This window comes from Argiope bruennichi, chromosome 6 (genome assembly GCF_947563725.1).
Source record: "Argiope bruennichi chromosome 6, qqArgBrue1.1, whole genome shotgun sequence".
NCBI classification, from domain to species: domain Eukaryota; kingdom Metazoa; phylum Arthropoda; class Arachnida; order Araneae; family Araneidae; genus Argiope; species Argiope bruennichi.
The window spans coordinates 122,585,025-122,600,746 of NC_079156.1; the positions used below are offsets into that span (position 1 = coordinate 122,585,025).

At 30.0% G+C, this 15,722-nt stretch overlaps 1 protein-coding gene across 2 annotated transcripts in view; it reads right to left on the reverse strand.

The window, feature by feature from the left end:
- Window positions 1-15,722, reverse strand: part of LOC129971538 (uncharacterized) — a 330,900-nt gene that overhangs the window by 29,652 nt on the left and 285,526 nt on the right. For both annotated transcript variants that reach the window (XM_056085406.1, XM_056085407.1), the window contains 2 exons: window positions 12,787-12,949; window positions 7,914-8,126 (listed from right to left, as the gene is read on the reverse strand). In XM_056085406.1, coding sequence (XP_055941381.1) covers window positions 7,914-8,126; window positions 12,787-12,949 — 376 coding nt within the window. The remainder of the gene's footprint in view (window positions 1-7,913; window positions 8,127-12,786; window positions 12,950-15,722) is intronic.

Genomic DNA, 15,722 nt, shown 5'->3' on the forward strand with positions numbered 1-15,722 from the left:
AAAGAAAAACATATACAACATTGACATGGTGCCCAAATTCGGAAACATTACTCGTACGACAAGTTGGCCGGTTAACACAATAACTGCATTGTTGCTATTGGATATGAGCCGAACATATTCATATTCGGATAATGTCATATAGCACCATCTCACGGAATTTTAAGGTACCAGTAGGTTATCATCATATGGCAACAATATGTATACCACAAAAATTTACGAGATAGTGCTATATGACATTGTCAGCACGACAGAAGATAGAAAAATGCTCTAATAGTTATTTATAAAAACATGTTTTCTTTTGGTGCAAAATCGCGTTTTTAATTTTCAGGATATATAGATAAACTTAAAAAGCGAAACCTTATCTAAATATAAAATTTGACTCAAAATCATTAGAGCCATTTCCGTGATACACGAAATAAATTTTAATATTTACAAGAATTGCTCATTTAAAGTTATACGATAAAATCTCTGGTGTAATAAATAATTTCATTTCACCATTTTGAGCAGATGTTGATGTTGAGACGTTGCACTTTTAAATCATTTTAGTTGTTGGTTATAATAATTATATAAGTAATGAAATAATTTAGAGACATTTCTACACAATACATGCCTTAGAAAGTTTTTATATGGCTTATGTTGGAAACATTAGAGCAAGATGGAAACATGTCGGCTTAATGACCAAAATTCTAAATAGCACAAAGATTTTTTGGTTATGCTTCATATATTTAAATGTAGCAATGTATATGATGCTATTAAGATAATTTCAGCATACATTTACTGTCAGCCAAATTTATATTAAAACTTCCATTCACGTTAGAACATTTAATCTTAGAGAATGCTTTTAAGTTTCAAAATATCAACTTAAAAAAAATGTAATAAAGGGAATTTATTTTTTAAATGTTTTTCATTTTAATATGTATGCAATAATTTTGTAAAAAATATGCCTTATGCATTTATATCATTTAATTTCTTTTAACAAACTAACTTGAAATTAAATTAACTAACTACAATAAAAACAGGCAATTGTGTCACGTGAAAATCAAAATTTATAGAAATACATTTCAACACTTGAATGACTTCAAGCTTACGAAATGCTGAAACAATTTTTTTGTGTGCTTTGAATATCATAAATACCTTGAAAAAAGATAAAAAAAAGTTTATTTTAAATATAAAATATGAACCATATTTATATTCTATTAGTTGCATTCTATTATATTCTATTAGTTTAATTTCAAGTTAAACACGAACTAGTTAAAATTTCTACCAAAATTCAAAATATATTTTTTTGAAAATTAATAACAATTTCATGTTTTTACTTATATATAATAAAATAGTTATAAAAATAAAAATAGCAATAGTCTCACCAATTAGTGAAACTTTCCGGGAAATAAATAACGGAAATTTGGATGATGTCATGCTTAAAATATACGAAATTCCTTGAAAATATCTCAAAGCCCAAATAAATATCAGAATTTTTAGATTTAAAAAAATACTTATATTTGTAATTGCCAATAAACTAAAAATATCAGACGTGAAAGCGAAAAATTTTGCTCGGTTTAATGAAATAAAACTACAAACAGAATTTTTTTTTCTTAAAAATTTATCAAATTTAAATGCTTGTAAACAATAAGATCCCTTTTGCTCTTCTTTTTTGTAAATACATTGCATCTATACTAATGGAAACTTCAATTAAAATTTAATTAAAAATATTATCGATCATATTCATTATCATCATAATTCAGAGGCAGTAACCATATAAGTTTTTCTATAAGGTAGTCATTACGAAGGTATGAATTCAATAGTAAAGTGAAATCGAGTATTCCTTATTTTACTGCGCTTCAACACGATAAAATAAGGAATTATTTGCTTTTTAAAACAACTAGTCTTATCAAAAACTAAAATTGGTATTTTAGATGTTTTCATCTGAAGCCTATATTTTCACTTTAGCCTATATTTGAAGCTTATCTGAAGCTTATATTTTCACTTTAGCTTATATTTGAAGCTTATCTGAAGCCTATATTTTCACTTTAGCCTATCTTTGAAGCTTATCTGAAGCCAATGTTTTCACTTTTTTCTAAAAAATTGAATCTATATTTTATGTCTATGGCTTGCATATTATAAAACGAATGTATTCATACTGAACAAATGAATGATTCTATGTTACCTGCATTTAAGTCAAACATTATAAAACTTATCGCAAATATGCACAATATTTTTTCTCTAATTTCTCTTTCCTGTAATAAATTTTACAGATGTACATGGAACAAAACATAAAAAATGATCATAAAATTCTAACCTCTACTTGATGCCATAAAAATTGTATTTGTTGGGTTTGGTATAAAAGGAAAGAATGTGTTTAATGGCCTGGGTGGGGTTGAAAGTGAGCATTCATAGGATCCGGTCTGTACGATCTGCTTTTATTTCACATTAGGTCGTATATTTTTTTAACCATCAGTAATCGATATTATGTGCAATAAAACTGTATTCTTAGCTGAAAAATATTTGATTTCGCCGAATTCTTACTAGAACTCTGAAATACATAGAAATACGTACAACGCTATTATGTAATTTTATGTATTCCTTACTTTTTTCTCGTTATCATCTTGATTTGTTTTCAGTTTTAATTTACTTCGATGGCCTCTTTATCAATTTTAATATGCAAATTCTATTATAATTCAGACCAAAGTCCTCTTCTGAAATACCAAATGGTGGAACATATATATATATATATGTTTTTACGATTTAAACATCAAAAGTGAGCATGCGCAGCCCCACCCCTTTTTTTTTGGTTCCTATCATTTCTTTTTACAGTTTATGACAAAGTTTTCAAACATGGCATTTTTAAGGTAAATATTAGCCAGGAAATAATGCATTTCTGGCTAATCCCATCCCATCTCGTCGTACTTGATTTTGAAAAATAAAATATCTGAAATTTTGACCTTTATGAATTGCAACTTTTGTGACCTTCATGAATACACTATTATTTTTTTATTTCCTGCCTCGCACTTCTTTTTACTCAAGACAGGCAGACGACATAAACTTCTTACAGATTTGTTAATTTTAGACATGAAATGTAAGATATTGATCAATATAAGTATATTTTAAGCTTCAATAATACGCAGAGTCATTGTAGAATGTTTTGCAACTTTTGTGACCTACATGAATTGCAACGTTTAAAACAAATAGTTATAAAATTCCTGCCCTTTTCTCTGATTAATAATGCGCGGGTACTAAATGTAAAACATGTTCATAATAAGTTCGATATTTTGAACTTAGATAATGCTAAAATTAAACGCAGAAAAATATAGGATTGCAATAAATATATTTGTATAAAACTAGACGTTTTACCGAAACAGAAAAAAAAAAAAAAAAAAAAGATTTTTTTTTACCCCAAGGAGAATTATTAATTTTTAGCTCTCATTTGTAGCACTTGTTTTGTTCGACACAGTTTCTTACTCTTTTAAGATGATAATGTGAAATATACTGCCCCCAATTTAATTTTGTAATACATTTCGCCACTTAATAATAATACAAAAAAAGACGTCATGAAACATAAGATAACGTGCAATTAGATGATACACTTAGTTATGTTTCCCATGTAATTCTCCGGAAATTAATTTTCTAATCCAATAAATTAATTTACAAATTAACCAAATGACGACGAAATATCTTTAAAAATTGTATGTTTTAAATTATTATAAAATTATTTTATTGTCACCAAATACATGTATCTTAATACAACAAAAAATACCTTTTTTATTATATATGAAAAAAAACATATTATAAATTAACCACAATTTGACACTTGACAATTAACACATATAAATTTATTCAAACATTCATTTATAGAATGCAAGCCCTAAAATTTACTTAAATGTATTCATATCGAATAATAACTTACAGCCCCTAGAAAACATCTCAGCAAAAACGTTGGTAAAGAACTAACTGACATAAAAGAACATTTTATTATATATTAAATTACTAAAAACTTTTTATTTTATATTACGAAATAATCACAATTTCAAGCAGGATATTCGAAACTTATAAATTTATTCAAGCATTCTTTTATAGAATGCAAGCAGAACAAAAACGACAACAAACAACTAACGGGCATCAAAAGCAATTAAATTTCTTTCAATCTCCGCGATATCTCGGCGATTCCCAAACAGCAAGTATTATTAGTAAATAAAATAAATTTCTATAAATTTAAAGCCCCAGACCATTATGTCATTTCAAAAAAGCTGATTTGTCCGACTACCTAATATCTAACATCCTCACATGAAGAGCCCGTGTTCAATTACGCTGATGACTACAGGTCCCAATTTCCATTAGGATGAGAGCTGTTTTCCTCTCTCTAATGACTTCTAGATCTTTGATTGAAATGCATTTCCCCAGACTTTTCTGTCGATAGCGAACATTCTGACCCTCAATCATTTCCTTTTGAGTCGATTATTGTAAAACAAACGGATCCTCGTCCTGTCTCGTCTAATGACCGTCCTGCAGAGCGGAAAGATTAATTAGGCCGTCTAATGTAGTCAAAAGTTCTTCGAAGGATGATGATCGTTGTTGGCTTTTGGGATTGTTTCAGGACGCCACTTGAAAAGAAAAGGATCGTCTGACAGAGACGAATTTCTGCGGATGTAGGCAGTGGCGTAGCGATGGGGGAGCAAAGAGTTTCGATATCCTGAACGACACTATTTGGTGAAGATAGAAGGCATATTTTTTGTTGATTTATATAGCTATATAAGTGGAAAATTTGAAAACAAGGATCAAAGAGTATCGATATCCTGGACGTCAGTATTTGGTAAAGATAGGTGACAATAATTTTTGTTGATTTATATAGTTATGCACGAGGAAAATTTGAAAAAAAGGAGCAATGGGAATTGTTCAGGACCCACATGAAAAGAAAAGGATTGTCTGACATAGACGAATTTCTGACATAATAGAATTTCTGGGGATGTAGGCAGTGGCGTAGCGGTGTACGAGCAAAGAATATCCATATCCCGGGCATCAGTATTTGGTAAAGATAGGAGAAAATAATTTTTTGTTGATTTATATAGTTATACAAGAGGAAAATTTGAAAACAAGGGCCGATGGGATTGGTTCAGGACGACACATGGAAAGAAAAGGATTGTCTGATATAGATTAATTCCAAGGGATTTAGGCAGTGGCGTAGTGATGAGAGTGCAAAAGGGTATCGATATCCTGGATGTCAATATTTGGTGAAGATTGGACACAATAATTATTTGGTGGTGTGTATAGTTATACAGGAGGAAAATTTGAAAACAAGAGGCGTAGGACTTATAACATTTATTCTTCTTACGCCACTGGACTTTGGTGGGAGAAAGGAATGCAGGAAAAAAGACAATTAGAAACTTCAGCATAATTATTACGATTCTTTATAAATAATATCAAAAATTAATTTCAATTATTATATGCCACTATACCATAATAGTTAAGAACTTTTCATACAGCTTGCCGTTAATAGAATGATTCTGTAAATTCATTATTAATATTCTTTTTTTATTAAATAAATGAATGGTGCAGAAACTATCCTAACGAATAATATAGATGCGTTTTAACAGTTTTCTACCATATCTTTCTTGAAAATGGCGACTTTTATATCTCACTCCCTTCTATCCGAAGATGCACTCACCCTCAGATGGAACTAATCTTTCGTTATTGCTAATCTCCTTGCAGACAGTTTTGTTTCGCTTTTTTATCTCCTCGTTGCATGGGCCACAACTAAATTCATTGATAAAGGAGGAAGAAAGAGTCAACTACTCAGAAATCCCATTTTAATGTTTTGAAGAAAGCTGACATAATCCCTATTTCAAAAATAAATTTCATATCTCATTCCAATTTAACCAGAAAGTCATAATTCCTATTTTAAAATATTAAGATATGATCTCTATTTTTAAAAGATGATTCCAATTTTACATAATCGAAAACTGAAGATCGCGATTCTCGTTTTAAAAAAATATTTCAGCCTACACCATTAACGTATATTGGAGGCTACAGGATTTATAGCTTTAATCTAAAAGTCAGAATACTCATTTTAAGAGGATATATCAGATTTCTCTCTGCAGTAATCTGAATTAAAAAAATTCGTGACATCTTATTAGCATGGTTCATTGAAATGGATATACCGATAAAACATTTCAATGTAAGTCTAAATTCGTCAGACGTTATATAAAAGTATCAAAAGCTTATGAAATTGTTGATTCAGATTTTTGGAATGGATAAAGTCTATTAATTCAATAATTTCCCAATTCAACAATTCTTTCAATTCAAATCTTTCAGTAATTTACCAGATATTATATAAACGTATCAAAAGCTTATTAAATTGCTGATTCAAGTCATTAAATGAGGAAGATTTAATTGGAATTTTTATGGCGATAAAAATTCTACCACGACGAACGTGTTGAACCTCAATCATTCTTTTAAAGTGCCAATTGTTGTAAAACAAACGAATCCTCGTCTGCTCTCATCTAATGACCATCCTGCAGAGCGAGAAGATTAATTAGTTCATCTAATGTAGTCAAAAGTTCTTCGGCAGATGATGATCGGTGTTGGCTTTTGGGATTGTTTCAGGCAGGCGCTTAAAAAGAAACGGATCGACCTGACAGAGACGAATTTGCCGGGGGGTTTAGCAGGGGAGGGAGGTTGCAGAAGATGGATCCCTTTTGTGAGGGTGTTTGTCAAAAGGGATATTGGGTTCAAAAAAAATCAGTGGGTAGAAAATGTTTATCCAGGACTTGGCGGATCAAATAGCTGATACATGACTTTTATCAAACATAAACCTTCAGCTATAGATAATATTGGGCTAAATATTTCAGGATTTAGCCATTGAGGCGTTTTGCTTTTTGTGTTTTTGTAGTGGCTTAATCAAGTTTTGCACTCTTTTAAAGATGATAAATTTCTGCTGCAACCGCGAAGTTATTTTTCAAAAGTCAAAAAGATAGAAGTGAGGCGATAAAGTGAATTTAGTCGATTTTAGAAGATGGTACAACCGATAAAACCCAAATTCCAACGGTTTTTGTTTGTAATTTCTTCTTCTTCTTCGACTTCTACTGTTGAAGAAGAAATAAAACGACATTTAAGATATTTAGTTTCATAAAGTATATCTTGTAAAATGTTAAATGCCAGAATAAAAATAAATATCAAAAATAAGAAATTCAGTTACAAAAAATTCAAAATGGGAAAAAGGATGTTTTAATGATTGATTGTTTTGTCTAATCTACTATTTATTAAGTCAAAACTGTGTATGTAAGCTAACTATTGTACATTAAAAATTATTTAAAAACATTTTCGAATTTATCTGTAATTTTTTCTAATTATTTTGGGAATTTTTCTTGTATCCCTTATCTTCCGAGATTTCACTTATTCCCTTATTTCAAATTTCGCAGATAATTGGTAGATATTATATTTGGCATGTAATTATTTTTAGTTTGAAGAAAGAAATTTTTTCTATCATTGTTGTAGAAAACCTGTAGCCCACTAATTTTCTACTCCTTTTGGGTTAAGGCATAATCTGATATGGCTACAGAATATGAGTGAATACAACTTGGATACGCAATTAGATATGAGCTTTATGAACAAATCTTTCGCTTCGGTCTTATTGCAGCTAAGAAGTTTTCCTAATTTTTCACTAAGCCAAACGAATGCAAGGCAATTCTCCTGAATTTTCCACCTGAAAATAGGCTATCTTTTGTAAGACTTTTGTAAACTGAGTGGTAGTTATATCCCAGATATCTAACCACAGTTCTTTTTTATGATCTAAGCACTAGTCTGGATAAGATAAGTTCGAAGAGGTCAAAACCACCAACACCATTCCATTTACATCATTTATTGCAAATCGAATTATAAATCAATTATCACATTTAAACTTTTATAAATTGCTCTTCGTTTACCTGATTGTCATCTGGCGAAAAAATGGCGTCGAAAGCGAACATTTTGGGAGCTGCAACCCCTCCTGTCCTTTCACCCGAACCGGAAGTAGTGTCTTGACCACAAACTGTTGGATCGTAGAGGGTGACCTGTTTCTTCCGACTATCCACAGTCATGTAGGAAGCTTCCGCCCCAGCCCCTTCAGCAGAAGGGCACATGCGAAGCATCACCTTCACCTGTTGGAAAACGAGAATAAATATCAGAAAAAGGTATTTTAATATACCACGTGATGCACTCATTAAAAAAAAGTCCTTTACCATATAAATGTTAATCGAGATTTAATCAAATGGATGAAAAATCTATTTGTATAGTTCCCATAAAGTAACAATTCCTCAAGAGAGAAAATTACCTTTGTCTGAAAAAGTATCACTTAAATATGGTAGAACATCAAACTTCAGAGAGAGATCAGGTAGATATCAAACTTCCGGTAATTTTTTTTGTAAAAACGTGTTTGTTTTATGAAACTGCAATGTTCCATGTACGATAAGTTGATTGGTTAACACCATAATTGCATTGCTGCTATTGGATGTGAGCCAAACCTATTCGTATTCAGATAATGTCATATAGCGCCCTCTCACAAAATTTTGAGGTGCCAGTAAGCTATCAAAACGAGAGAAATGGCTCTGTATGATATTGTCAGCATGAGAGCAGATAGAAAAAAGGCTCTAATAATTAGTTACAAAAGCGTTTTTTTAATGTAAAATCCTATTTTTTCAGGAAAGACACCTATATAGATAAAGTTGAAAAACAAAACCTTATCTAAATATAAATTTTGATCGAAATCGTTAGAGCCGTTTCCGAGATATACGAAATAAATTTATGTATGTATGTATACAAGAATTATTTATTTAAATTTATAAAATGCGTATGCATTCAAATATGTAATGTAATCTTGGTCTATAATTTTTTAATTAGATTTTTTTGCGTAATAAATAATTAAATGTTTTTATTTTTTCCACAAAAACTGTCTAAATATCACTGCACAAAGCTAATTTTTACACCGTTTTAAGATACACACACAAGCCACTTTTCAATGATTACAATACGACTACGTAGTTTTCTTTTGAATGCTGGCAGAGAAGCACCTTAAAAAATTTAAACTTCGCTTTATTCCATTACGGGAGGCATACTTTATGTACAAGCAAGAAGTGACGTGGTATGTCAATATACATCATAACACAAGAGCGAAAAAAGCGAAAGAGGCAGAAATATTTATCCCCATGATTATATACTATGAGATTCTTTACACGTGTCGATTTAGGCAATTGAAATTTAGATACCTTTTAAGATAATTTGTTTAAACTGACAGATTTTTATCCCTTCTCTCTCAGCGTGAGAACTGCTGATTTCAGCCATTTTACAGAGCTTCTGTAGCATTAATTAAATAAAAAAAATAAGATGGAATGGGAGCAGGAAATAATGATACTGAAATTCTGACTTAAATAATTAACATGGGTTAAATTAAGATAAAAATGAGGAAATGAATTAGGATTTAATTTTGTGTGTGATATTTTAAACTCTTAATTTATACCATAGTAAAATATTCTCTTATTTCGAGATCCAACTCCACTTTCGGCTTAAATAATTCCTCTGTAAAAAATAATTAGCCATCAGAACTAAGCTTCAAATGAAAGTGATACTTCGGTGCCCCTGAAAAGGTGTCAAAGGTGGTCACCACGTGTATTGGATTGGCGCATGGCCAGAAATCCTATCTTATATAAGACTAGGGAGCATTTGTTCGTCCCTTCTTCGATTCTTTGATACTTCTGCTTTTGTGCCGCGGTGCGTCTGCTTGTAAATAAATTGCTTTTCCTAGATGGATATTAAAGAGAGAATAAAACGAAATTAAAAATAAGTCTCTTCACTGTTTCCTACTTAAACCTGAATTCTACTTAAACCAAAATATGTTACATTTATATATATATATATATATATATATATTTCTTTGTCATATATTTCTTTGAAATTTCTTTGTCACGGCAGGCAATGTAAAGTACGAAAATAAATTAGTGAGACACTTATGTTTTTAATAATGTATCATGATGCTTTAATGTTTGACTACATAACAAAGGTAGATTTACACAATAAAAGGAACGGACGTTAGGCCATTAAATTGTTATCTATTCTTAATTTGCTAACCAGACAATGACATTGATATCAAGTATAAATTGTTTTCTAAATGTAATTTTTATCTACCATTTTGAATAAAAAAGCGAGGAAGCATTGCCTATTTCACAAGCATATGAAAGAATTGTAATCTCATTTGAACAGAAATAATAAATGTTTAAAAGAGAATATTGTGTTCATGAAAACAGATGAAAATAAACATAATCAGCTGACAGAATCTGTCTCTATACTAAGGAATTCAATTATGATAATTCGGTTTGTGTTCAAGCTAGATTTGTTGATAGATAATATCTACTAAATTAGATTAGGTGCAGCTCTCGAATGGATTCAAATGCTATACAATATATAATTCTCAGGGAGGAAAATAAATTTGCTAATAGAATTAGTAGTAAGTTTTATAATAAATTTAAGTCAGAAAATGTGTTAAGAATTCTTATGGTTTTGTGTGTGAATAGAATAATTTGCAGTCTATTGATAATTATGTCCTCATGTATTTCTATGTACCTGAAGTATAATAAATATAATAATAATAAATTAATAATAAAAGTTATAATATTATGAAGCCTTTTTACTATTCATTGTTTAACAAAATCTTGAAATTTTGTGATCCCTCTGCGTGGTTTCATCGTGATTTAATGTAATTATTCTGCAAAATTTCCATTTTTTTAGAAGATTAATAGCAGCATATGAAATCTTCCTTCTCAAATTATATACTAAATTGGTTTCATCCTATAAGTCGCATATATAAGTAGTATCTACATATAAATAAAGTTTTACATATATAATAATTTGTTTTTCTTTTCTATATATTCTTTTTAAAATATCCTGGAAGTTATTAAATCGTAAAGAGAAGAAAACTGCATAATTAATTCTTTTAAATAACTTATTTCTTGACTCTAAGATAGATTATAATAGTATTTTAAATTCATAGTAGCATTCATGTATTGTATATGATTTTAAACATGTTTTAAGCGAAAATGTAGTGTATAAAATGGAGTTTAATGATCTTCGGATCTTATGTTTAATAGAACTTCAAGATCTGTGTATCTTATGTATATAGAATTTGAAGATTTTTGTATCTTATGTATAATAGAACTTGATGATCTTTGCATTTTATGTATAATAGAACTTGATGATTTTTGTATCTTATGTATAATAGAACTTGATGATCTTTGCATTTTATGTATAATAGAACTTGATGATTTTTGTATCTTATGTATAATAGAACTTGATGATCTTTGCATTTTATGTATAATAGAACTTGATGATTTTTGTATCTTATGTATAATAGAACTTGATGATCTTTGCATTTTATGTATAATAGAACTTGATGATTTTTGTATCTTATGTATAATAGAACTTGATGATCTTTGCATTTTATGTATAATAGAACTTGATGATTTTTGTATCTTATGTATAATAGAACTTGATGATCTTTGCATTTTATGTATAATAGAACTTGATGATTTTTGTATCTTATGTATAATAGAACTTGATGATCTTTGCATTTTATGTATAATAGAACTTGATGATTTTTGTATCTTATGTATAATAGAACTTGATGATCTTTGCATTTTATGTATAATAGAACTTGATGATTTTTGTATCTTATGTATAATAGAACTTGATGATCTTTGCATTTTATGTATAATAGAACTTGATGATTTTTGTATCTTATGTATAATAGAACTTGATGATCTTTGCATTTTATGTATAATAGAACTTGATGATTTTTGTATCTTATGTATAATAGAACTTGATGATCTTTGCATTTTATGTATAATAGAACTTGATGATTTTTGTATCTTATGTATAATAGAACTTGATGATCTTTGCATTTTATGTATAATAGAACTTGATGATTTTTGTATCTTATGTATAATAGAACTTGATGATCTTTGCATTTTATGTATAATAGAACTTGATGATTTTTGTATCTTATGTATAATAGAACTTGATGATCTTTGCATTTTATGTATAATAGAACTTGATGATTTTTGTATCTTATGTATAATAGAACTTGATTATTTTCGCATCTCATCTATAATGGTACTTGGCATCTTCTGTTCAGTATGGTTTAGGGATCTTGGCGTAATCTAAAAACCGGCAAGTACATCTGAATATGCAACTCTTGGCATCTTATGCATAATGGAACTTGGCGACCTTGGCATATTAGGTATTAAGAAACTTGACGATCATGGCATAATCTGAAAATCATCAAGAAAACTTATTATCTTCGTAAATTATCTTTGGCGTAAATTGAAAATCACAAAATAAGTTCTGCGACTATAAAGAAAAAGCAATTACTCATGCCAAGTTTCATTATGCATACGATGCCAAGATCGCCAAGCTCCAGTATGCGTAAGATGCCTAGATATTTGCATACCCTGGTTTACCTTCTATATTAGGGTATCGATAATTATACAACATTTTAGCGATTTTCTTGTTTACTCTTCATTATTCACAATAATAATCAGCAATGATAATCTACAATAATTCACAAAAAATAATAGCTTTGAGCTTATTGTCAACTTCAGCTAATACAATAATTTTAAATAGCTAAAGCCCATCAGAAATCATGCAAGTTGGCACATCCAATGAATTAAAAAAACCATTGCTTTCTGTTTCAAATCCATTATCCAATTATTTACAGTCCGAGACCGAATAAAAGGCTTCCTAAGTAGCCCCCTGATTAAGACTTTCTCTCACCTTTCCCACTCCGGTGACTTCTTTGCGTCCAGTTATCCTGAGCAGCCCCGGGGGAACGGGAGGAGGATGCGTCTTAATGATGTCCCTGAAGTTGGTGCGGAACACATGTCTCTCGGGGTCACGCTTCTTCTTCTTGGCGGACAGGTTCAGCCGCTGGGCAGCCCTGCGAACACAAACAATTGCACCCTTTAGAAGAATTAACGAAGAAAGTAATGTTCAACACTTTTGTAATGAGATATAAAGTTTTTAAATACAATTTTCTTAGAAGAATTTCATGGATTCATTTGGTGCATATCTAAGTATAGAGCCAGACCATAAGGGGGATTTATACACGAATGTTGTACCACGAAACATTGCAGTCTTCAAGAAAATCAATGGTGAAAGAAACATTCAAAATACTTGCAATGAAAGAAGGCTTTTAAATCAAACTTTTAAAAACAATTTTATATATTAATTTAGATTTTAATAAATTATAGGTTGTGACCACATTAGGATAGTGTGCAAGAAATCTGATTCTAAATTTGATATGCACCTATACTTTAGATGCTAAACCTGTGTACTAAATTTTATTTTTTAGATTTTTTTTATAGTACCGTATTAATTTTCGGACACACAACAACGTTTCATGCCCCTGCAATTATAACCTGCTGGTTATTTAAACAGTGTAATGAGCATAAAGTGGGAAAGGTATCGGGAGACGCTCCCTTACTATCCATCGCTGTAATTTTCGGACAGCCAAACAAACAAACTTCTTTTCAAAGTACAGACAGACATACAGATTTGATTCAAAATTTTATAAGTGATTATGTTCTAGTTGCCAAACCTGTATGCTAAATTTTATTTATCCATCTATTAGCATTTTGAAGTGATCGAGTTCACTTTTGCTAGAATAGCCAGACAGACAGTTTTGGATGGTCTGTCTGTCTGTGGATGGATTTTGTTCAAAATTTGATAGAAATCAACAAATTTGGCGAAAAACTTCTGAAGTGTGGAGTGGTCTTATGCTCTCATACTATTCGACAAAGGTTTCACTTTCTTTTATCCTTATAAATGTGTGGACCTTGGGTAAAACAGATAATATCTTGCATTGCATCGGTTGATAAAGTTACGAGATATAAATCTGCAACATGAATCTAGCATCTGCAGCGTGAATCTAGCACTGAATCTTTTGAAAGAATTTATATTTTTGTACACATGTTTGCCAGTGTATTGACAGCAAAATTTGTCACGAAACTACAGTTGCAGTCACAAGACAATTGTAGTACAGTCGTAGTTAATTGATTTAAATCATTGTGTTAACATACATGCGAAGGTATGTACAGACAGACAGACATATTTGATTCAAAATTTTATAAGTGATTATGTTCCAGTTGCTAAACACGTTTATCTGCCCAGCTCTTTGCGTTTTGTAGTTACGGAGTTCACTTGTGCTAGAATAGCCAACCAGACAAATTGTCTGTGGATAGATTTAGTTCAAAATTTGATTAAAATCTATATATTTGATCGCAATTTCATATACCAAATTTCATCCATCTGGCTCAACGCACTTTTGACTTATTGTGTTCAGAGATAGAGCAACAAACAAACATGATTCCACAAACACGTGTTTCAGAATTCAGAAAGTCTGAATGTGAAAATTAATCATCATCTTAAATTTGAATTTTTCGATTATTACAATTTATTCTTTGTATACTTCATAAACAAGAAAGCAAAAATCAACAAAGAGCAATTTGAGTTAATGCATCAGAGAAGGCTTCTACGTGAATACAGATATTTTATATAGATAGAAAAAAGAAATGTAGCAAATGCATGCTCTTCACATCAAACAATGAGCAGGCACGCCACTGTTAAAAAAGCACCACTAAGCGGTGTAAACTATTATTAATCAGTCTGAGCAACGGCACATAAATCCTACTTTTAAACAATGTTTAATAAATAAGATTTTATTTAATAAGTGACATATATTATTTAATAAAAGAATTTCTGGTTCTTAATGACTCTCTAATAATCCAAATATTAACATCTCTAAAATATACCGTGTATATGTGATATAAGTATCTGTGTAACAAATTTAAATAATTTTTTTAAATATTCGTTGATTAACCAGAATAATGTTAATATCACTATATAATAATTTTAAATATACTTGCGTCCTTGATTAAAAACAGACTCCCTGTCACCATTTTTTTAAAATTTAAATTCAACTAAGCAATACATGATAATTTTAAACATACTAGCGTCTATGGTGACAAACGGATTCCCGGACACTATCTTTTTTTTATTTAAATTCAACTAAGCGATATATAATAATTTGAAACATACAAGCGTCTATAATGACAAACGGATCCCATGACACTATTTTTTTTATTTAAATTCAACTAAGCGATATATAATGATTTGAAACATACAAGCGTCTATAATGACAGACGGATTCCCTAACACTATTTTTTTTATTTAAATTCAACTAAGCGATATATAATGATTTGAAACATACTTGCGTCTATAATGACAAACGGATTCCCTGACACTATTTTTTTATTTAAATTCAACTAAGCGATATATAATAATTTGAAACATACAAGCGTCTATAATGACAAACGGATTCCATGACACTATTTTTTTTATTTAAATTCAACTAAGCGATATATAATAATTTGAAACATACAAGCGTCTATGATGACAAACGGATTCCCTGACACTATTTTTTTTATTTAAATTCAACTAAGCGATATATAATAATTTGAAACATACAAGCGTCTATGATGACAAACGGATTCCATGACACTATTTTTTTTATTTAAATTCAACAAAGCGATATATAATGATTTGAAACATACAAGCGTCTATAATGACAAACGGATTCCCTGACACTATTTTTTTATTTAAATTCAACTAAGCGATATATAATAATTTGAAACATACAAGCGTCTATAATG